A 24850-nucleotide genomic window follows, 5' to 3' on the forward strand; every position below is an offset into this window, starting at 1 on the left:
GCTCCACAGGAGCCATTGTGTGTGAACGGATAGAGAATAAAGGGGCAAAACTCCCTTATAGTTCTGATAGGGGGGGAGTCGGCCACAGACCCAGCAGTCTGTAGCATTGCTAGTCTGATGTGAATGGTGCAGCATCTGAATAAAGGTATTGTTGCGTAAGGCAAGTCGATATGATAGCTCATAGGATGGCAGATCACTAAATGTGTGCTTTATGGTGTGCTTTATGGTATCATTAGTGGAGGAGTATAAGAGTGAGGCAATAGGAGGAAAAATAGCATGTAGTATTAAGCTGATACATATTATCGTGATGCACAGAAGAGATTGAAAAATTACAGTCACTATACATCTATTTGCTTCTTATCTAGCTCTCTTATTTTTGCTTTATGTTATTGTCCAAGATCTTATGCGAGCCAGAATACATGTTCAACCGCTTCACCACCTAGTGGACTTAATTGATCAAACGGGTTCTGACTTTTTGAATCAAGGTTTAGCTTTGTGGAAACTTCTGGGCATTCTCCTCTAGAAAATGTTGTTCAAAATCCAAAATCCAAGTTCAAAGTTTTTTTTCCTTTGTAAAAGAGTGGTGAAGGTGCAATCATCCTTTCCGCCTTTTGACTTTAACGGCCGTCCCCGTGGTCCAGAGCACTGACTTTGGCGCCTTCCATCCAGGAGCGATGGAGTATTCTTTGACCTGGGTGTTGTCAGGGAAGGCGGCAGCAACCTGCGAACAACAAGAGAGTAGTGCAGACATCAAGGAAGCCAGGTAATCTGTCAGCATGTTATTATCTTTTAGGCATTGGAGTGCCCCACATATTTGGTGGTCTACCAAAGACCACTTCATAGGGAGATAAGCCTGTTCTAGAATGAGCTACCATTCGCATGTAAAAGAGGGCAACCGGCAGGGCTACCATCCAGTCTATACCTTTGTCTGCGCAAATTTTTAATGTCTGATTATGTCTTTCTACAAGGCCTGCTGCTTCAGGATGTCGCACACAATGGAATTTCCAGGTATACCCTAACAGAAGGGACACCTGCTTCATTAGTACCAGGACATATTTGTAACCTCTACATCTGTTTATTTGGATATAATCCATTTGGAGCACTTCAAAAGGGTGGTCAGGTGGATGGAATCCACCTTGTTCCATCGGAATGCCTTTACCTGGATTGAATTGGCAACAGATCATACATGTTCTGACCTTTTGTTTCGCTGCTGCACGCAGGTGCTTGTTGAACCATATATTCTGTAAGCTATCTATCATTGCTTTCTCTCCTAAGTGTGCAGGACTATGTGCGGTATTTATAATCACTTGTACCATCGAATTTGCCCTTATTCATCCAACCCTGATCAGTCAGTACCCCTCCTTGTTCCGACCATTTCTTTAATTCGTCCATAGTAGCATGTGTCTGTATGTCTTGTACATCCTTGGAAGGATCCCTAACTGTCATGGCTTTGGACTTATTGAACCTGTAACTTTGTCATGTCTAGTGGGGTCTGAGCTGTCCGTTTAGCTGTTCGGTCTGCCAGATCATTGCCTTGGGAAATGGTATCTGTGGCTCTAGTATGTGCTTTACATTTTAGGATAGCTATGGCTGTTGGTAAATGTATTGCTTCCAGTAGGGCTTGAATATGGGGGCCATGCTGTATCTTGGCCCCATGAGAGGTCAAGAAACCTCTTTCTCGCCAGAGAATCGGTGTAAATGTTTTACTCTCAGGTGCTTAGCTCTTATGCACGCTTGTGTCAGGGCGATGAGCTCTGCTGCTTGTGCTGACAATATGTCTATTCTTTTAGTCTCTATTATTACAGTATCAGTAGTCACTGCATATGCTGCCACTAATTCTCCCGCCCCTGTCCTCATGCATGAGCCGTCAACATATAGTGTTAGGTCGGGGTCTGGGAGTGCAACGTCTGTCAAGTCTTGTCTTGGTTTAGTCACGGTATGTATTACTTCAACACAGTCGTGTGGTGAAACGCTTTCTGTACTGGAGGGCAAAAGGGTAGCAGGATTCAGTATGTTGCATCGTCTGATCTCTATGTGTGGTTGAAATAACGTTGGCTCATAGCCTGTCAGTCTAGCTACAGTCAGGTGTTGTGTTTGTGTCCGGTTCAAGAGAACCTCTACTGCGTGTGGTACTTGTACTGTCAGAGGGTGGCCCAGCACTATCAAGTCACTTTGTCTTATGGCTAAGGCCGTTGCTGCAACTGATTTTAGGCACGCAGGCAAAGCCTGTGCTACTGGGTCTAATGTACTAGAAAAATAAGCACAGGGCTCGTGTTTTCCTGCATGATCTTGTGTTAGGACAGATAGTGCTGTTCCATCCCGCTCTGTCACAAAAACATAAACGATTTGTTGTAATCAGGGTTTGCTAAAACTGGTGCTTGACATAAAGCTCTCTTTAATTCTTCAAATGCCACAGTGTGTTCTTGTGTCCAAGGGAGGACTTTAGTAGAAGCTGTATTAGGGGCTTGGACTAATTCCCCTGAAAGATCACAATAAAACATGAGAAAAAGGGGAAAACACCATACCTATTTCCTTGGCTTAATTTCTAAGGCGGCTAATTTCTAAGGGGCTTAATTTCTTAAGGGGCTAGCGGGAAGCGAACCTCCTCAGGGGCCAGCAGAAAGCCAATATTCTCCTCCTTCCCCCCCTTTTTGACAGGAGGAAATCTGAAACAGATTTCACTGCTGTCAAACACTATCAAACCCTGTGTCTTGTCAACACTATTAATCCCTGTGTGTAGCTACTGGGCGTAAGCAAAATTATAGGAGATACACAGCGTATTTGAAACGGCGAGAAATCCTTCAAATTAATGTACAAACCTCATTGTGTTAGCTCATAAGCTGGCCAAATGACATCTCATATGCAAATGTCCCTATTACATGAACCTACACCAACCTGAAGTCAATATTAATGCTAGGAGGCCCTAATAGGAATGCTAAATTACCTAAATATTCGGAAAACCAAGTTTAAGAACAGTTGTTAATGTTGATAATTAATAATTTATCTGCTAAAGAAATCAGTCATTGTGCAATAATTTCCACCTATACAATAAATAGCCTAATTCAAAAACAAGTCAACTTTCGGGGCCACCACTCACAAGAATGAGCTTACTAAAGCAAACTTTAAAAAGGAAATCCTGTCAGATATTTTCTCATTACCCTAAATACCGGGCCTCATTTGTCACTCTGTGGTGGCAGTCCTTATTTAAAACAGGCCTTCAAGAGTTAAGATGCAAGTGCACAGATCATAATTGTTCCTTAATGTCCAATCTGGAAACATATGACCGAGGCTGCCTGTCTATAAGAGAAAGGCAGTCATGTGATACATATTTTAGTCTTGCATAACTTTTCCTTCTTTTATTCATCTCCAATACCAATTAGACATACACTGATAACGTGTTGTCTGCTATTTTGACAGCATGATAAAGGTAATATCACGTCTGTGAAATTTAGTAATTGTGAACAAGTTCCAGCCAAGCGCTGTGCAAAGATCGCCGTCGTCACGACTATCTCTGTACTTGCACAGGAGAACTTTGTATTAAACGCTAAACAGACTGGTCAATACAACACAAAAACAAAACATATATAAAATACATATGCCAAGCCATCAGTATACCGGGCACAGAAAGCATAGACAATTACACTAACATATATAAATGAGCAGCGATGCGCAATTACAGTACCTACAGCTCAGATGCGAACATTCTGGCCTGCTTAATTTGTCAGGTTTATAATCAATAACTGATTTACCTGCCCTATACACCTCCATCTGACAGTGGGTCATCCCAATGATGACCGCGTCAAGTCTGACACACAGGATCAGCAACAATAATCAAAAAATGACGAACACACGAACCTGTCTCTTTTTTTTTTTTTTTTTTTTAAATGTGCTATGCTTCTTTGTACACAATGTACCCTCATGTCCTAGTCGAAGATGCATCTCACATCTTTCCTCACAGACCCGTAACCACTGGATCATTTATCCAATGCAACTGGTGGCAGCTTGTGGCCACAATTCAAAAATGTCTGAATTTGAAAATCGTTTTTATATAGGCACATAGCCCTTAAAATTCCACACAAGAGCAACATTTTACTTTCTGGCCAGAAGCAATATAACAATTGCTAAAAAATAAAACAAATCTTCTCCATAGACATTTCCTCGGGACACTTGTTTTGCACAGAATAGAACAAGGGAATCTTTCTCAACTTACATTTCTCAGCTGCCCTGTCTTATCAGAGAAGCTAAAAATAGCCCCTCAGCGCGGCCTGAGCCTGGGCTGCCAGCCATCTTTTTTTTGTTTTTCCTACTCCTGGCCCCAAGGCTCTCCAGCTGCAGGCATTACACAGATGCGATGTCAGAGAAGCCTTCTAAGCAGTGCCCTGTTCTGCTCCTCTCATCGGCCCCCACCTACACTGGCTACAAGGTCAGAATCTGTCTCCGATTTCTGTATCACATTCTGCTCTACACAGCCCCCACCTTCTCCTCACTCTGAAGCTGTCAAAGACAAAAAGACTACTCAATTCCATAAAAACTGCAATAATTCGCCGAATTGAAAAATTATTTTTATATACAATTTGCTCTCAGGGGGTCATAATCTTACCGACTTGACCCAGCACATTGGCTCACTGGACCATCAAGAACACAAACCTGTATTCATGAAAAATTTGCAAATTCGAAATACCCACAATTCTTTTTTCAAGCTAAACTTTTCATTAATTATCTTTCCGTTAACACTTTGTACATTAGGGGTGTCATCAAATCACAGGAGTTGCTCCTTCTCTAGCTGCACCCCTCTCAATTTCCTATTGACAACGTAGTCAAATGTTGGACCATGTAAACACCAGCTATGCGCTGTTCATTTGGTGGGTGGCTCAAGAACCTTTGGGCTACTATATCATTATTATTTGTATCGCTGTACTTGCTGTTACACTCTAACTGGTCTTTCTACTGGGGCCACTCTTGCTAGGTCCTCTGAAAGGACGGGATAAATACCAGCAACGTCAGTATTTCTTTTTCTGTCAGCCTGCGCTCATTTTACCAGCTCAAATTCCTCCTGTAACATCTCATCCTTGGCTTTTCCAGACTCCAGTCCACTCCTCTCTGCTTCGTGAAACACTTACTCTGACCTTCTATGTGACGCCTTGCGCCAAAAACTCAATGGCATCCTTCCAAGCTGGTCTACATTTTCTCTTTCATAAGAGTGTTTCGTTGTCCATCTACTTGTGCTGCTCTTACTCGTATACCTTCCTCAACTAACACGTTTTCTCGGGCTTTGTCTGAATCCTCCCTACTTTTTCTCTATTTTTCTGAGCGCTTTCTCTGTGCGTCTATGCAATTCTTTATGCCATAATTCAATGACATATTTTTGTTACTTTCCAACTGTCCTTTTCCATAACTCTTCTTCTACTTTCATAATGCATTCTGCATCCCAGGTCCCAGCTACGGGCCACCTCTGACTTTCTGGTAATTCTTTGGTGTAGTCCACCCATAGATCAAGGAATAATATGGCGTCTAAGCCATGCTTGTGATACATAAAGTGCCCTGGAGTGTCCCTAGGAGGAATAGGAACTGCTTCTTCAAGCACCCCTTTTCTAGTAGTAATCTGTCTTAACTTCGAAAAGAGCGGCATATTGACAACTGATCTGACACCTGGTCTTGAACACACTTAATACAAAAAGCACAATAATGAACAATCATTCATACCACAATATGCAGGACATTTTAACACATTAAACATTGAACATAAAACATTTTAACCTTTAAAAACGACCAACAATGATGACAGTCTGCATAACTAATCACCAAGCAGAATTCTTGACAATAACTAGATACTTCGGAATACTTGATATACTGCTAAACAGTACATATACACTGCTAAACAGTGCAGACCGGATTTGTGTACCCAAATCCGTCTTGACCGGCACAACCTATGTGCGCGTCAACACGCCTCCCCGGCGATGGTACTCACCGGGTAGCTCCTTGAAACGGAAGGCCTCGGAGAATGGACTGGACTCGACGACTGCGGACATCGGACCCTCTGGACATCGGGACTTCGAAAACCTGGTGGGCCTCTGTATACCTCGGACACAGCTCTCTCGCAGGTGGGCTCTGGGTAGACAATCTGCGTTCCTCACCGCCTCGTATGGATGCCTGGTCGCAGTCTGTCCCCTTCATTGGCCTGAGGGAGTTGGCGGGAAAACCCGCGACGTGCGCGCTTGAAGTCCATCACGGCTATGGAAGGGGGCAAAACTGGACCTTCATCTCCGGCGTGTGGGGAAAGAGATTAAACTGTTCGGGCGCCATTCTGTGGTAAATAAAATATCACGCTGTCATAATTTTTCAGATATCAATAAGATCATGCATAAAGCAAGAGGCTGAGTCTGTGGTATCAGATTCATAAAGGGCTTTATTCCAATAACTCGAGTCAAAGGGAGAATATTTCCATCACCAAAAAAGGATCTGGACGGGGCTGAAAAGTATTCTCAATATTCTCAAAACATTATTCACAGAGTACAGTATATATACATTTCTCAATTGTACGTAAGCAAGAGAGCAAGAGAGAATGAGATAAGAGCATGTGGGCGTGTAAGTAGGCGTGAAGGTGGGCGTCCATGTGGGCGTCCACTTGATGATAATGGGTAATTTGTCATGTGTGGGTGGATACCTGGAGATGATTTCGCAATGTCAGCAGAAATACTTGGCAGAGATGCGCGCGCAGCAGCATGACGTGTGATTGACGCGCAACTAGAGGGTGAAGGGGACTTGACATTTAGCTCTACATGTGGAGACAAAAAGTCTGGGGGGTCAAGTCAACCTAATCCCAAATCATATCTAACATCCTATGTTTAAAGAACTATGTTATCCACAAGGGAAGGGCTCTCGGACAAAATCTATTCTATACTGACTGTGAGTGCGTGCACAAGCGTCTAAGTGTCTATATGAGATGCAAGGGGCAGAAACTTTCCATGGTAACAGGGCTATGAATTACTTGCATAAAGACAGAGAAGTCGGGCCTTTTGCTTGGTAGCTGGAAGAATGTTTACTTAAACTACTAGACAGGAATGCATTGGCTGAGGAGCAAAGTAGATAATTCGAAGGTGAAATACGGTTTCTTGGCAGGCAGGCAAAACTGGCCGAGGCAGGCACCGTTAGCCGCACAGGGAGTAGGACAAAGTTCATGGATACAGATGCGGGCTCAAACTGATGCTGTCAGAGGCAGAGAGCAGGGAAAGGCTTTGAGGACAGAATCGGGCCTAGTCTGCCTGAACTGCAAAAATGGAGTAACTTAGCCATAAAAAGTCGGTGGCCTTTCATACTTAGGAATCGAATATCCAGCCCATTCATGGCGGATCTGACAGAGGACATGTTGACGGTGGACGCACATGTATTTGCGTCTTCATAACTGGAACTGGAGGGAAACATACATGTACTTGTGACATGCACATAGAACCGTTGGGGTCCAAGATAGGGGACATAACTGACCAGGAAAATCCACATTTCCACACAGTTCAAACCGGTGCTGGGGCACACCAGCCCCAGTCCTGGCGTGAAACTGGACAAAGGGAAGGGGGTGTAACCACCCCCCTCCCAGGTCCCACCCATAAGGCGTGACCTAGCAGGCAACCCAGCCCCCCAGATTAGTATAAGAGTGGTAGCTGGGCCCCAGGAGATTAGATTATCCTGAACCTGCAACTGGAACAGAATCTCTGGACCTTCGACATTCGACGAAAGAAGAAGACTGAAGAATCTCCCTTGTGGCCAAGGAGTGGCTACCCTGTGCAAACAGGCACCATCAAGAGACTTACCCTTTGCTTTGCTGAAGTTCTACGAGGGACCGACTGCAGAGCCTGACCAGAGCCTTAACTTCCAGACTTCTCCGACCCTGATCCACATCCACAGCCGAGCTGAGATCCGTGGAGGCGACGAGAGACGTGGGACCGGCTACCTGGGAAAAGTGGCGAGTATCTTCCAGCGCAGCTTCTGAGGTACCCTCGAAGTTGTGCACCGGGGATTGAGAAGCCCCAACCCCAAGCACCAACCGCACCGAAGATCAGCCCCCCACACTCTATGAGTCCTGCGTGGGGCCCTTCTGCATTTTCCTGCTTGCCGCGTCTGTCTGGTTGCTTGCCCGTTGGCTAGCGGCCTTTGCGACGACACACCTTTGAATCTTCACTGCTGGTTTGGCTCCTCCAGACTGGCTCCCGCTCCTCTGCAAATGAGAAGCACCCCAGACCTTCCTGGTCTGCACCAGAAGCAAGTCCTCCATTCTTCGTGGGTTCCGCTTGCCAAGGCTTGGTGAGTCCTAGTTCGACTTCGACGCCGCCGACAGCAAGAGCCTTCATGGGACAGCTCGCCTCCTGGTCCTGGTCGTCCTCGACGTCTCCTGGTACCCGTGGCTGCTGCGACAAGCTTCACCTCTTCACCTGCAATCTTCACGACATCGCCTGGTTCCTTCCTGGTTCCACGTGGTCACTGGCTAGTGACCCAGACTCTGTCCCTTCTGCTTGCAGGTACCCTTCCTTCTTAATACCGGCCTTGGGATCCACCGGACACTCTGCACTGACTGCCTGTCAGCAACTTTCCTTCAGGCATCCATAGAAGTCCACGACGAAACCCGACGCAAGTTCACACCTATGCACCCGCAGCCCGTGGGCTAGGTAACTTGGGTACTTCGGTGCTCACAATGGGAGTGACTATGCTAGGGTCTAGTTTCCGAGTCTCGACTTTCTAGCTATACCAGAAGTGTCCTAAAACTGCTTATTTCAGAACTGTACTATTTCTATCGATTATACGCATTACGCGCAAGTGTTTCCACTCTGCACCTGAATCCCGGGGGCCTCCCACTTCCTAACTGTTAGTAGTGTAGTGTAGCCCCAGCGATGGCCTAGGCCTATTCTATTTCCGTGACAGTGGTCCTTATACCACGTCTTTAGTATATGGTTTGCGTGGCCCCTAGGGCCTAACTGTATTACTTACCTGTGTGACTTAATGTATGCTAGAATAAGACTGTGTTGTACTTACCTCGAATCTCATAAAGAGTGCTGAGGGTTTGACTAGAATAAATACACTTTATTTTATATATATATCTGTTGTGGTGTCCTTTCATTTGGTATTCAAGGGATTATATATGGTATCACAGCTGGCTTCACATGCCATTCAGAGTTTAGCCTAAGACTGCTCTTGTCCATGCTACCACTAGGATAGCTGGTCTATAAGGTTGACTTTACAACCAATCACCATAAGGGTTGTTTGGACTGATATATGGTGTACACTAGAACTAGTGACATCATACATCAGGCCAACTTCTCATATTGGTGAGCAGCGGTTGGGATCTGAGCCTGCTGTTGTAATACCATTGTAATCTTGAGATACTAAATTGAAAGATCACACAGATATTGTTTAGGTACATATAACATAGATTATAAATACTTAAGTCCTACTGGACTTAGTTGTTGTAGGTTGAAGGGCCTAACACACCCTGACTACAACTACTAGAGAGGTTTAGTAGATACAACTAGTGTAGGTAGGTGCACACACCACACCCTCACTAGATCATGTCTCTGGGAGGAGATCAAGGAGATTCTCTCTCAGGAGGGGTAGGTCTAAGAAAGATCCCCTCTAGATATGATACCCTAACGTTTCAGGAGATGAGACAATTGTGTATCTCCAGAAAGTTAAAACAGGGTGCAACCCCTACCCTCCTTCAGCTAGTAGAGATCCTAGAGGAATATGATGCTCTTAGGGCCTCCCAGGCTGGTACCCTAGGTACAGGGGAGGGTCTTCCCGCTACAGATGAGTCAGATGGGACTTCAGATGAGGAGGTAGACAGCCAGGGCCAAGTAGGAAGACTTAGCCAGGCTAACCTAAGCTTACATGGGAGTTTGCATGGGTTCCCCCATACAGACCCCCAAGTGGGCTTAAACAGAGAAGCAGGAGAGACAGATCCCCTTCAAGGGAATCCATCCACTCCCATGTATCTAGCATCTCTAATGCCTCTTTTCACAGGGGAATGACTTCCCCCCAGAGAAAAGAGCATGAAGCCAGAATGAGGGAAGCTAATCTAAGGATTGAGAGGGAAGAACTTGCCCTTGCCAAGGAGAAGCTTGCTCTGGCTAGAGAGCAAAAGTTAAGTGGGTTAGAACCCACTGGTGGCAGCAATATCCCTAAGGATAGAGACAAGACCTATGATAATAGAAACCTGAGCAAGATTGTCCCTCCCTACAAGTGTGGGGATGACATCCACAAATGGATAACTGCTTTGGAGAGAGCTTGCAAAGTACAGCAGGTACCCCAAAGTCAGTGGGCAACTATCTTGTGGCTCTCCTTCTCTGAGAAAGGTAGAGACAAGCTCCTCACAGTTAGTGATGAGGATGCAGACTTTTACACTGTCCTGAAGAGTGCTCTAATTGATGGGTTTGGCCTAACCACTGAACAATACAGGTTGTTGTTCAGGGATACCCAGAAGACACAGACTCAGGACTGGACCGACTTTGTAGATTGTGCCACTAAGGCTCTGGAAGGCTGGCTAGTGGGAAGTAAGGTTAAGGACTATACAGGATTGTATAATTTGATCATGAGAGAACAAATCCTTAACAACTGTCAAAACCAGCTACTGCATCAACACCCGATTGATTCTGATCTGACTTCTCCCCAAGAATTGGGAAAGAAGGCAGATAGATGGGTCAGGACTAGAGTTAAGCAGAAAAACCAGAACCAGGGCGGTGATCAGAAAAAGGCAGACCAGAAGGGTAATGATCAGAAACAAAAAGACCAGACGTCTTCACCAGGCCCCCAAAAGGCTCAGGGGGAGGGTGGTCCCAAAAAGGATAAAAAGAAAGATGGCCAAAAGAAACCATGGTGCAACTATTATAAGTCCAACTCACATTGGTTTAGTGAGTGCACCAAAAAGGATAAGCCCCCAGCCACCATTGCCCCTAAGGCAACTGTACCCCCTAGTTCAGCTGTAAGTGGTGGTTCCCAGCAAAAGGGGTTAACCCTGGGAACTGAGGAGGATTCTGGCCTAATCAGGATACCTACTCGGGCTGTTCTGATCTGTGATGTGGACATAGCTTTGTCCTCTACTGTAGGCCCCAGTAACCTGGGCAAGTACAGACAGACTCCTTTTATCAATGATAGGATGGCTCAGGCCTACAGGGACACTGGGGCTAGTGTCACAATGGTGACACCTGCCTTTGTGGACCCTGGACAGATCATACTAGGTGAGAACTATCTAGTGACCAACGCTAGCAATGCCACTACCTCCCATAGTGTGGCAATTGTTAACATCTCCTGGGGAGGGGTAACTGGCCTCAAGAAAGTTGTTGTTAGTTCAGACCTTCCTGTGGAGTGTTTACTGGGCAATGATCTTGAAACTTCAGTTTGGTCTGAAGTGGAGTATAGGACCCATGCAGAAATGCTGGGTATAGATGCACATGTCCTTGCTGTGACCAGGTCACAGGCCGAAAAGTGCACCACTGAACAAGTGCTGGATCCTGGACCTATGGACCAGTCACAAACCAAGAGAAAGAGCAGTGGGGTAAAGGCTGTGGTTTCCCCCCTGCCTCAGGCACTGGATCAGCCCTCACAGGAGGATGATTCTGAGAGCCCTGAAGGAACTGTCCTAGAAGAACTTGAACCTGATCAGGTTGAGTTTCTTGGGACAGGGGGACCTTCAAGGGCAGATCTGAGGCAGGCACAATTAGACTGCCCCTCTCTTGAACCCCTCAGACAGCAGGGTGCTGCTGAGGCTGCAGGGAATGCTCAAGGTACCCATAGAGTGTATTGGGATGAAGGGCTGCTGTATTCAGAGGCTAGAGACCCCAAGCCTGGTGCGTCCAGGAGGTTGGTCATACCACTGAAGTTCAGAGGCTTCCTTCTTACCTTGGCCCATGATATTCCCCTTGCAGGACACTTAGGCCAGAACAAGACTTGGGAAAGGCTTGTCCCTCACTTTCACTGGTCCCATATGTCAGAAGATACCAAGGAGTTTTGTCGCTCCTGTGTCACCTGCCAAGCCAGTGGCAAATCAGGTGGCACCACAAAGGCCCCCCTCATACCACTACCTGTGGTGGGGGTCCCCTTTGAGAGAGTGGGCATAGATATTGTAGGACCAATGGACCCACAAACAGCATCTGGGCACAGATTCATACTGGTGATAGTGGACCATGCCACCAGGTATCCAGAAGCTATTCCCCTGAGGACCACAACAGCTCCTGTTGTGGCAAGGGCCCTACTTGGAGTCTTCTCCAGAGTGGGCTTTCCAAAGGAGGTCATTTCTGATAGAGGTGCCAACTTCATGTCAGGATATTTGACTGCAATGTGGAAGGAGTGTGGTGTGAACTACAAGTTCACCACACCCTATCACCCACAGTGCAATGGGCTTGTTGAGAGATTCAACAAGACCCTAAAGGGAATGATAAAAGGTTTACCAGACAAGCTTAGGCGAAGATGGGACATCCTTTTACCCTGCCTTCTGTTTGCTTACAGAGAAGTCCCACAAAAGGGGGTTGGCTACAGCCCTTTTGAGCTTTTGTTTGGGCATCCTGTAAGAGGACCCCTATGTCTAGTAAGGGAAGGATGGGAGAGACCTCTCAGACAACCCAAACTTGATATAGTGGATTATGTACTTGGTCTCCGCTCCAGGATGGCAGAGTATATGAAGAAGGCTTCTAAAAACCTTGAGGCAAGCCAAGAACTCCAAAAAGCTTGGCATGACCAAAAGGCTGTGCTGACTGTTTACCAGCCAGGGCAGAAAGTGTGGGTGTTGGAGCCAGTGGCCCCAGCAGCACTCCAAGACAAATGGTCTGGACCCCACACTATTGTTGAGAAAAAGGGAGAAGTCACCTACTTGGTGGACCTTGGGACTCCCAGAAGCCCCCACAGGGTGCTTCATGTCAACAGATTGAAGGCATATGTTGACAGGGCAGACATGGGCTTACTCATGGCTACATATGAGGGGCAGGAGGAAGAGAGTGACCCTCTCCCAGACCTGTTGACTCAGAACCCTGATGATGGCTCAGTTGATGGTGTGGTCTTTTCTGACAGCCTCACTGTCGATCAGCAACAGGACTGCAGACAAGTTCTGCAATCCTACAGACATATGTTCTCTCTGACCCCAAGTCAGACAAACTGGTGCACCCATGAGGTGGACACTGGTGACAGTCTGCCTGTGAAGAGTAAAATCTACAGGCAACCTGACCATGTCAGGGACTGCATAAAAGTTGAGGTACAAAAGATGTTGGAGCTGGGAGTCATTGAACCTTCAGAGAGCCCTTGGGCTAGTCCTGTAGTTCTTGTGCCAAAACCTCACACCCAAGATGGTAAGAGAGAGATGAGGTTTTGCGTGGACTACAGAGGTCTCAATGCTGTCACTAGGACAGATGCCCACCCAATACCTAGGGCAGATGAGCTCATTGACAGACTGGCAGCTGCTAAGTTTTTGAGCACATTTGACCTGACAGCAGGCTACTGGCAAATCAGACTAGCTGAGAATGCAAAGGCCAAAACTGCTTTCTCGACCCCAGGAGGACATTATCAATTTGTGGTAATGCCCTTTGGTTTGAAGAATGCACCTGCCACTTTCCAAAGGTTGGTGAATCAAGTCCATACTGGGTTGGATGACTACTGTGCAGCTTATCTTGATGATATTGCTGTCTTTAGCTCCACCTGGGAGGATCACCTGGTCCACCTGAGGAATGTTTTAGAGGCTCTGCAAAAGGCAGGCCTCACTATCAAGGCCACTAAGTGCCAGATAGGGCAGAGCAAGGTTGTATACCTGGGCCACCTAGTTGGTGGGGGTCAGGTTCAACCACTGGAGAGCAAGATCCAGACCATAAAGGACTGGACTCCTCCAACTACCCAGACTCAGGTCAGAGCTTTCTTGGGCCTGACTGGGTACTACAGAAAGTTTGTTAAGAACTATGGGTCCATTGTGACACCACTTAATGACTTGACCTCCAAGAAAATGCCAAAGAAAGTTCAGTGGACAGTAAGCTGTCAAAAAGCATTTGATGACCTGAAGCAGGCCATGTGCAGTTCACCTATTCTGAAAAGTCCAGACTACTCCAAAGAGTTCATTGTCCAGACAGATGCTTCTGAGTTGGGTGTGGGAGCTGTTCTTTCACAACTTAATATAGATGGTCAAGACCAGCCCATTGCTTTTATAAGTAGAAGGCTGACCCCTAGAGAGAAACGTTGGTCAGCTATTGAGAGGGAGGCCTTTGCTGTGGTTTGGGCCCTGAAGAAGCTGAGGCCATACTTGTTTGGCACTCACTTCAAGATTCAGACAGACCATAAGCCCCTCTTGTGGCTAAATCAGATGAAGGGTGAAAATCCCAAACTTCTTAGGTGGTCCATTTCCCTACAGGGGATGGACTTCACAGTGGAACATAGACCTGGGACTGACCATGCCAATGCAGATGGACTCTCCCGATATTTCCACTTAGAACATGATGACTCAACTGGTCAAGGTTAGTTTAATGTCCCTAAGTTTGGGGGTGGGGGGGGGGTTGTGTAGGAGAGTAGGGTCTGCATTCTATGTTCACCCCCACTTTTTGCTTTTGCTTTACTGGTTTTCGACTTAGATGTGGCTGTGGGCCTGCTAATCAGACCCACAGCCCTGCTGTTCTCTCTCTAAATTAACACTATGTACTTTAGGTGCATAACCCATTTGGATAGGATCACCTTATTGACCCCTGTACAGTGTACCTTAGGTACCCAGGGCATAGGTGTACCCTAGGCCAACCAGGGGCTGCAGCATGTATTATGCCACCCCTGGCCTTCCATTATGACACAACTGGCTGATCACTCAGCTGGGGCAAGGTCGTGTAAACACCCCTTGCTTAGGTGTAGTATTCCTATATCTATCTTTTATATAGACATGTGTACCTATCAGCCACTCCTATGGCAGGCCTTAACAATCCTGGAGGCAGAGTGCTTGGTAACATGTGAGATGGTGCTCTAGCATGAGCTGAGCCTGTCTGCAGCTTTCGGAACCATGTCCTTATAGCTGTTCTATGATATAGCCTACCATATACTCTTAAGGTGCCTTATAATCTTAAACGGTTATGGTAACTATGGTTTGGCTTTATCAAAACATGTCGTGTAAGGTGTCTAACACTTTGGAATAACACCCCCATCCCATTTCTGGGGATAAGGATATTATCCCTCCCTTCTAGAGGGAGAAGACATGTTGAAACCTACTTACCCGGTTAAAAGTTAACCAGAGCCCCAGCATCACAAAATGGATGCTGCTGCCACGACACAAGTCTGACCTCCTGCTGCTGGGAGTGATCCCGGCACGGGAGGCTTGGACAATAGGTTTCCTGCCTTGGGAGGTGCGAGCACCACCCCAGACAGGCCTTAGTGTATTGGGGCAGGGAGGGATGAAAGAAACGAGACACTGCCTGTGGCACACAAGGTGTCCCATGCATAGTCCAGTTCAAACCGGTGCTGGGGCACACCAGCCCCAGTCCTGGCGCGAAACTTGACAAAGGGAAGGGGGTGTAACCACCCCCCTCCCAGGTCCCACCCATAAGGCGTGACCTAGCAGGCAACCCAGCCCCCCAGATTAGTATAAGAGTGGTAGCTGGGCCCCAGGAGATTAGATTATCCTGAACCTGCAACTGGAACAGAATCTCTGGACCTTCGACATTCGACGAAAGAAGAAGACTGAAGAATCTCCCTTGTGGCCAAGGAGTGGCTACCCTGTGCAAACAGGCACCATCAAGAGACTTACCCTTTGCTTTGCTGAAGTTCTACGAGGGACCGACTGCAGAGCCTTGACTTCCAGACTTCTCCGACCCTGATCCACATCCACAGCCAAGCTGAGATCCGTGGAGGCGACGAGAGATGTGGGACCGGCTACCTGGGAAAAGTGGCGAGTATCTTCCAGCGCAGCTTCTGAGGTACCCTCGAAGTTGTGCACCGGGGATTGAGAAGCCCCAACCCCAAGCACCATCTGCACCGAAGATCAGCTCTACGAGTCCTGCGTGGGGCTCATCTGCATTTTCCAGCTTGCCGCGTCTGTCCGGTTGCTTGCCCGTTGGCTAGCGGCCTTTGCGACGACACACCTTTGAATCTTCACTGCTGGTTTGGCTCCTCCAGACTGGCTCCCGCTCCTCTGCAAAAGAGAAGCACCCCAGACCTTCCTGGTCTGCACCAGAAGCAAGTCCTCCATTCTTCGTGGGTTCCGGTTGCCAAGGCTTTGTGAGTCCGAGTTCGACTTCGACGCCGCCGACAACAAGAGCCTCCGTGGGACAGCTCGCCTCCTGGTCCTGGTCGTCCTCGACGTCTCCTGGTACCCGTGGCTGCTGCGACAAGCTTCACCTCTTCACCTGCAATCTTCACGACATCGCCTGGTTCCTTCCTGGTTCCATGTGGTCACTGGCTAGTGACCCAGACTCTGTCCCTTCTGCTTGCAGGTACCCTTCCTTCTTGATCCCGGCCTTGGGATCCACCGGACACTCTGCACTGACTGCCTGTCAGCAACTTTCCTTCAGGCATCCATAGAAGTCCACGACGAAACCCGACGCAAGTTCACACCTATGCACCCGCAGCCCGTGGGCTAGGTAATTTGGGTACTTCGGTACTCACAAGGGGAGTGACTATGCTAGGGTCTAGTTTCCGAGTCTCGACTTTCTAGCTATACCAGAAGTGTCCTAAAACTGCTTATTTCAGAACTGTACTATTTCTATCGATTATACGCATTACGCGTGAGTGTTTCCACTCTGCACCTGAATCCCGTGGGCCTCCCACTTCCTAACTGTTAGTAGTGTAGTGTAGCCCCAGCGATTGCCTAGGCCTATTCTATTTCCGTGACAGTGGTCCTTATACCACTTCTTTAGTATATGGTTTGCGTGGCCCCTAGGGCCTAACTGTATTACTTACCTGTGTGACTTAATGTATGCTTGAATAAGACTGTGTTGTACTTACCTCGAATCTCATAAAAAGTGCTGAGGGTTTGACTAGAATAAATACACTTTATTTTATATATATATATCTGTTGTGGTGTCCTTTCATTTGGTATTCAAGGGATTATATATGGTATCACAGCTGGCTTCACATGCCATACAGAGTTTAGCCTAAGACTGCTCTTGTCCATGCTACCACTAGGATAGCTGGTCTATAAGGTTGACTTTACAACCAATCACCATAAGGGTTGTTTGGACTGATACAAGGTGTACACTAGAACTAGTGACATCATGTATCAGGCCAGCTTCTCACATGGGATACTTTTGTAAAATGGAAACAATAAAAATGTAACAGTCTTGCACATCTTTTTTCATGTGGTAAGGAAGTTTGTTATGTTAGTCCTATGGATTAAGTAGATCTGAATGATTTTAAAAACAAAATTGTCTTGTTCAGTAACTTCATGATGTACTATGCTCGCGATTGTTTTATATGTAAATTTATTGTGTTTCGTTTGTCTTGTCAAGAAAATATCAAACAAAGAAAGTACACCAGAGTGCACACACTAGAGCGAGTTGCCCATCACAACAGGTGTGATGTTCACACACAATTTGCACTGCTGCTGCATGTATTGAAGATGTTCTGTATGGAGTGTGAGTCCATTGACAAGCGAACTGCCTTTCTCGATTGAGAACCTTTGAGTGCTACATCAAGAGAAAAAAGGTGCCTTTGATTAGGTGACTCAGGGCCATATGTATCAAAAAAAGAGTTTTGCGATTCTCAAATTGCGATTTTTTGCGAATCACAATTAAAGATTCTCAAAATGTAATGTATGTAGGTTTGCTAAAAATATTTGCGAATCCTACATATTCCTTATTTGCGAATCGCAAATTGAGATTCGCAAATAAGGAATACCTTCCCATTCATTCCTATGGACTAGGAGGCCCATAGGAATGAATAGGAACACAGTCTCAATTTGCGATTACCAATTAGAGAATCGCAAATTGAGAATGCAATTTTAAGGTTGGAAGGGTGCCAAAAGGACACCCTGTTGCACCTCTGAAATATGCATGTGTGCACATTTTGCGCACATACATGCCCTAAGGGCATGTATGTGCGACATATGGCACTTTAAAAAAATCAAAAAAGTGCTTTTTAAAAGAAAATCGCAAATTACCACCAACTTGAAGTTGGTGGTAATTTGCAATTCCTTAAGGCCAAATAGCAAATTTCTGGTGCTTCCAGAATTGCATTTAAGGAATCACAATTTGCAGTTCCTTAATTGCATTTGCAAAATTGAAAATCGCAAATTTTGCGATTCTCTATTTTTCGATGGCCTTTTGGGATGATACATCCCAAAAGGCTTTTTCCCATTCACAAACGGGCAGATTCTGAGAATCGTCCCGTTTGCAAATGGGAAAAAGGCTTGATACATACGGCCCTCAGTGCCAAAATAAAAAACGTTGGTACATTTAAATGAAGGTACTGCAATATGTGTAAAGTTGTATATGGTTACTAAAAGAAAGCATTGCATGATGTTTTAGTTGCTGGCTTTTGTTTTGTTGCAGGCTTCTCTGTTCAAGTCCCTGCCACCTAAGACTTAGCCCTAAGGCAGACTTTTATTTTCTTGCCCTCTGGTTGGAAACATTTACTGTTTTTTCCTCCTTCCCATGGACCCCTTTGCCTATCTTTCCTTCTCTTCTGCTTCAACAGATCCAGAAAGGCCACAGTGGTAGGCAGGAGAGCGCAAGGACCATAGATGCTCTCCCAGAGTTGCCAAGTTCTTCCAATGGACGCTACACGCAGCCCGAGAAGGGCCTGAGCCTTCTGGTGCAACATGTACTTGGGAAACCTCTTGATAAGACTCAACAGCTATCCGACTGGGAGAAACGCCCTTTGCGAGAGGAGCAGATACTCTACGCAGGTCTGTCTTTGGTACATCCATTGGCATTCTTTGGAAAAGCTGTACATGGATGATACAGTATAAAGTGAATAAATACTGTAGCATTAAAGTTAGAGATCATAATTCAAGATGATAGACAGTGGCCTCCAAGAAACAAACCAGGATCTATGTGACCATGCTTGTCACCCTCTTCTGTCTCTTATCTAGCTTTTCCCATGACCTGCCATTTGTATGCATCTCTGATACAATGGCATAGTAGTATCCTTTAGGTACTGGGGAGTTACCTGCTGTTGCTGCTCTTGAGGCTTCAGGTTTTCATTTTATTAAATTTGAGGAGTAAGAAGAAAATGTATGTCTTTTGAAGACTGTACTCTCTTTCACTTCAAATCCCTATACAAAATATCTGTTTAAAAGGCTAGAAAGTTTCAGGAAATTTTTCACAAGATGTGGAAAAACCTTAATGCACAAGAGAGATCAGTTCTATGTTTTCTTAATAATCAATTTTTTTTTAAATTGACATATTATTTCGTTGAAATGTTTGATTTCCGTTGTTGGATTTACTAGTTATTTTGCCTTAAGTATTTCTTTCATGCAGAATTTTGCTGTGTGTGTGTTGATGCTTTTAGACCGTATTGACCTGAACTGTGATAATTGTTTTCTTTTTAAATTCCAGTGGGTTCAGAAAGTTAGATCCACCTTTGCTACAGATTCATCTCTGCAAAGAAAAAGTATGTTTGAGGGGCTATTGCCCTTTGAAAGGGAATCGAAAAATGTGCTAAAATTGCACCTGATATTGTTAAATTGTACATTTACAGTACACTTCTTGAGGAACGTTGCAAGAACTGTGACAGTCTTGGGGTTAGATGTAGATTTTGGGTGCCACCAGGGAAGTGCTTGGGAAACCCAAGTAGGGACAGTACATTGAAGGTTTCCACGAAAATCACACTGTGATGTATTTTGTGGTAGGTTTCTGTTGGGGCATTTTAGTTATTTTTGTTTGATTAGATGCTCCCCTTCCGCAACTACTAATGGATATACCGAGGGGAAACACCTACCTTATGGAGAATATCAAGAATGATTTTATGTGAGACAATCTCCATCCCCCCCAAGTAAACAGTCAGACAGGCTTTTAGTGTGAACGTCTGACTGCAGGACTAGTGCACAAACCAAAAGGTTGGTAGGCCGCCTTTGTGTGTGAGGATTAGAATGTTCGAAAACTAAAAAGCAGCACTTGTGCTAGGTGGAAAGAATAGAAAATAATCATTCTTTAGTGAATGCCTTAACAACAAACGTTGTTTAAATAGCCAGTGTCTTTCTGTTTGTAAGGGTGCGAGGTTTGGAAGAGTCTTGTTGATGAGCATGGACTGGAGTAAACAATGGGATGATGCTCGTTTGGCCTAGAATATAGAGTTTTTGTTGGTCGTCATAGTCTTTTGAATCCAGAGAGGTTTTGTAAGGAAAGCAGTGTTTTCATTTTCCAATCTATAAGCATGCATAAACTTGTCTTATAGCATATAAATAAAACTGCATTGAGATTTCCAGATGTTCAACTAGAGGCAAGTGCTTAAACTGTCACTTACGTTAGTGTCATATTATTTCTCCCTTCCTGTAACACATCCATTTTCTTTTGCACAGCCTGTGATGCTTACTGTCTAATAGAGGTTTATGAGGCACTATATTCATACCCTGCCCGTCACGGCTTGAGCATAAATTTGGCCGATTGTCTGACTGGAAGCCAAATCTTGAAGCCGAAACAAAAAACAGAAAAAACGCTCAAATCTAAGGTCAGTAAAAATCCATCACTTTACCATAATTACTTACTTGTGCTTCGCCAATTCATGGGCAAAATAACTTAATGGCTATTCCGCTGCAGTAGCGTATTGAGAAATTATTGCACTAGGGCATTCATCAATCTCTTGTCCTGGTCACCTTCCCCTATGCAACTGCTATCTTGACTGTGAACGAATCTGATTGAAGTAAAGCAAGTCTCAATCTTTCTGCATCTTATGGTACCGTGAACCACAAAATCCCTTTAACTAAAACTAAACTAATGTGGCAAGTATCTGGCACAGTCTTACGATAAATGAGTTCCTTCATTTATAATAGAAGTCAACAAGTGTGCTTCGGCTCGGTGGAATCCTTAGCACAAAAGTTGGACATACTGTCACTGGAAGGGTCTTCATAATCACAATTATTCCGCATTTATATGCTTCTTTCGACCCACGTAATAGATCATTACATAGTATAGTATTAAATGCATGCTGATATTCAAATCCATTTCCAGTTTGAGAACTGAGACAAACATCCAGGAAGATGTAGACAACATTGCATTGTATAACAGAAAAGTTCTTCTCTCTCGATGTAACTAAAGCAGTCAAACATCAGTCCAAGCACCAACAGAAGCAAAGTCCTCTTTCTGGTGGTACCTCTCCCTAATGAATCTCTGCAGGACTGTGATCCCCATGCAAGGATCCACTCACTAGACACTGGGGGGGATCCCTTCACCAGGTACAGGAATGTACTATCTCCAAATAAAAATAAAAAAGTCTTTCTGACCCCTTGGGGGGGGGGGGGGGGCGATTTGGGGTGTTCATTTCTATCCACCCCCAGGTGTGCATTCAGAAAGCCCATTAGACACCACGGGATAGATTTGTAAAAAAAGAGGTGGGCTGCCCTGACATCAAACCATGCCTCCATCCCTAAACATCCCCAAAAGACTTTCTAACCCCCCCAACCCCCCCTGGGGCCAGAAAGCCTCCGAAAACTCCTGAGATATTATTTTTAACCACTTCGCTGCTAGGCTTCACCCCCCCCTCCCCCAGTGCTAAGCCTTATTTTTTGGCTATTTAGGGTAGTTCGCGCTTAGGCCCCTGTAACATTTTGACCACATAAGGTATCCACGCTACATTTGCGTTCTTTTCTTCCAACATCATGTGGATTCTAAAGGTACTTAGGGTTTGTGGATTCCCCTAGAGGGGACCCGAAAATTAGCCAAATACAGCTAATTTCTTCTTATTTTTTAAAGTGGGAAAAAAGGGCTACAGCGGAAAGCGTCTGTTTTTTTTTGCTGAAATCACCATCTTCCCAGCTTTCAGGGACAAGCAGACTTTTGTCAGAAAACCAAAATGTTTTACACAGTTTTGGCATTTTTCTGGGACATAGCCTATTTTTGTTATTTGTTGTGCTTTCACCCTCCTTCCAGTTAATGGTAGAAATGGTTATGAAAGCAATAATGGATCATGGAAAGCTATACATTTTTAAATAAGTAGACAACATTCTAAATTCAGCAAAGGGTCATTTGTGTAGATCCTTCAAGGTTTCCTTATGGAAACTAACAGAATATAGGAAAAATTGAAAATTAGTTGAAAAGAACAGCCTTTTGGGTCAACGTTTTCACCTGTAACTTCTAATTATGACAGCTGTTTGAAAGCAATGTACCGTTACATCCGCTGGACCTTCCTGGTTGTGGGGATATATAGGAGTTGTAGATTCACCAAGAATCCGACGAACCCAGAGCCAATAACTGAGCAGCGTCTTGCAATGTTTTTTTATTATGTATCGGGTATATAGCAATTAATTTGGAAAAATATATACATGGAAAAATAGGTATGAAAGACACCTATGTATTTCTGAAATTGGAACAAAATATAGAATTTAGAAACCGTAGATATTTGCACATTTCCGAAATTGTGAGTACCCAAACTAGCATGAGAATTATAGGTCATCTTTCAAAATGACTTCTTTTTTACACATTGTCTTTCATTTGGAAGGCATAAATGCATCGAAAGTCAATAGGTAATAACAGTTGCTCTACATTTCTGTGTTACCCTAAGTCTCCCAATACAAATGGTACCTCACTTGTGTGGGTAGGCCTAGTGCCCACGACAGGAAACGGCTCAAAACGCAACGTGGACACACTTTAATTTCACAGTGAAAACTGACCCTTTTTTTGTAAAGTGCCTAGCTCTAGATTTTGAACCCTAACACTGCCAGCACCTAGGAAAACCTAGCAAACCTATACATTTTTGAAAACTAGACACCCAGGGTAATCCAGGATGGGGTGACTTGACTGGCTTTCACCAGGTTCTGTAACCCAGAATCCCTTGTCCAAAAAAACACATTTTCCTCACATTTCTGTGGTGGAAAGTTCTGGAATCAGTGTGGATCCACAAAATTCTACCCACCCCGCATTCCCCAAAGTCTTCAAAGAAAAATGGTACCTCACTTGTGTAGGTGGTTCAAGTACCCGCGACAGGCAAGGGCCCAAAACCTATTGCGGCAACTTCAAAACGACCTATCACAAAACAACCTGGTTTTGCAAGGGGGGTGGGGGGGTCACCTGGGTTTTTGGTCCCGGGGTCGGCGGCCATCTTGGGAAACCACCAAACCCACACATTTCTGAAAACTAGACACCCACAGGACTCCAGCAAGGTATGGCTTGCGTGGGTCCCCCAACATTTTCCTACCCAGAATCCTCTGCAAACCTCAAATTTAGCTGAAAAAAATCACTTTTTACTCACATTTCTGTGTGGGAAATTTCTGGAATCTGCGTGGATCCACAAATTTCCTTCTACACAGCATAACCCCCAGGTCTCAAATGGTACCTCACTCGCGTTGTTGGTCAAGTACCCGCGACACGCAAGGGCCCAAAACCTATTGAAGAGACATCAAACATGACCTATCACAAAACAACCTTATTTTGCAAGGGGGTCCCATGATTTTTTGGGCACGGGCTCGGTGGCCACTTAGGGAAACCTACCAAACCCACACATTTCTGAAAACTAGACACCCGGGGGAGTCCAGCAAGGTATGGCTTGCGTGTGTCCCCCAACATTTCCCTACCCAGAATCCCCTGCAATCCCCAAATATTGTTGAAAAAATCTATTTTTTCTCACATTTCTGTGTTGGAAAGTTGTAGGATCACTGGGCTGAGAAAATATCCTACCATCGCGTTCCCTCAGGTCTCCTGATAAAAATGGTACATCCCTTGTGTGGATAGGCATAGTGGCTGCAACAGGAAATGGCCCAAATCGTTCTGTGGAGACTTCAAATTTACCTATAACAAATCTACCTGGTTTTGGGGGTGGGGGGGCACCTAGGGTTTTGGCCCCGGGCTTGCCGCCATCAAGGGAAACCTATCAAACCCACACATTTCTGAAAGCTAGACACCCGGGGGAGTCCAGGAAGGTATGGCTTGCGTGGATCCCCTACCCAGAATCCCCTGCAAACCTCAAATTTAGCTGAAAAAAACATATTTTCCACATATTGTGTGAAATCACTGTGGCGGCACAAATGTCCTACCCCACAGCGTTCTTCTTAGTGTCCCGAGTAAAATGATACCTCACTTGTGTGGGTGTCCAATGGAGAATTGTCTAAAAAAGTATTTTCTGATGGATACATCTGCCTGTGGATTTCTCACCTTATAAATATACCCTGAGACAGCATTCTGCAGAAACGTTTTTCCTAGCTCTCCACGCTGACTAGGTCGTCACAATTCCATGGCTCTGCACGCGGATCCGCGTGACGTCACTGGAGCAGTAAGAGGGCCACGTCGGCATGATGACGTCAGTTCCCTTTTTTCCGCACTGTCGACTCTAACGGTTTTTCTACGGGCTCTCCAATACTTTCTCCTGGATACTTTGTATTTATCTGGTTTCCTTCTGTGGTTTCGTCATGTCTGCTCCAAGGAAGTCGGGCTTCAAGCCCTGTAAGGAGTGCGGGGGCATATGTCAATCACTGACCCCCATGAGGACTGCCTGTGGTGTCTATCGTCTGATCACAACGTCGAGGGCTGTCCTTGCTGTAGGAAAATGAACCCGAAGGCCTTGATGGAACGAGAAGCCAAGCTTTACATGGATAAAGTAAGAAAAGAAAAAAGGGGTCGAAAATGTTCGAAGACTAGGTCGTCGACTTCACATGATTCGAGGAGGAAGCACAAGATGAAGAATAGGCATGGATGTCGACACCATTCGTCGAAGCCTGTGGCTTCGAGGTTGCCTTCTCCGGCTCCTCGACATCGTGTTAAGGACTTCGTCTCTC

The 24850-nt window shown here is 45.4% G+C and overlaps 1 protein-coding gene across 6 annotated transcripts in view; it reads left to right on the forward strand.

Moving 5' to 3' along the window:
- Positions 1 to 24850, forward strand: part of EXD3 (exonuclease 3'-5' domain containing 3) — a 2855457-nt gene that overhangs the window by 1704584 nt on the left and 1126023 nt on the right. For all 6 annotated transcript variants that reach the window (XM_085610760.1, XM_085610799.1, XM_085610781.1 and 3 more), the window contains 2 exons: positions 18622 to 18832; positions 20447 to 20595. In XM_085610760.1, coding sequence (XP_085466886.1) covers positions 18622 to 18832; positions 20447 to 20595 — 360 coding nt within the window. The remainder of the gene's footprint in view (positions 1 to 18621; positions 18833 to 20446; positions 20596 to 24850) is intronic.

This window comes from Triturus cristatus, chromosome 1_2, assembly GCF_964204655.1.
Source record: "Triturus cristatus chromosome 1_2, aTriCri1.1, whole genome shotgun sequence".
Lineage (NCBI taxonomy): Eukaryota > Metazoa > Chordata > Amphibia > Caudata > Salamandridae > Triturus > Triturus cristatus.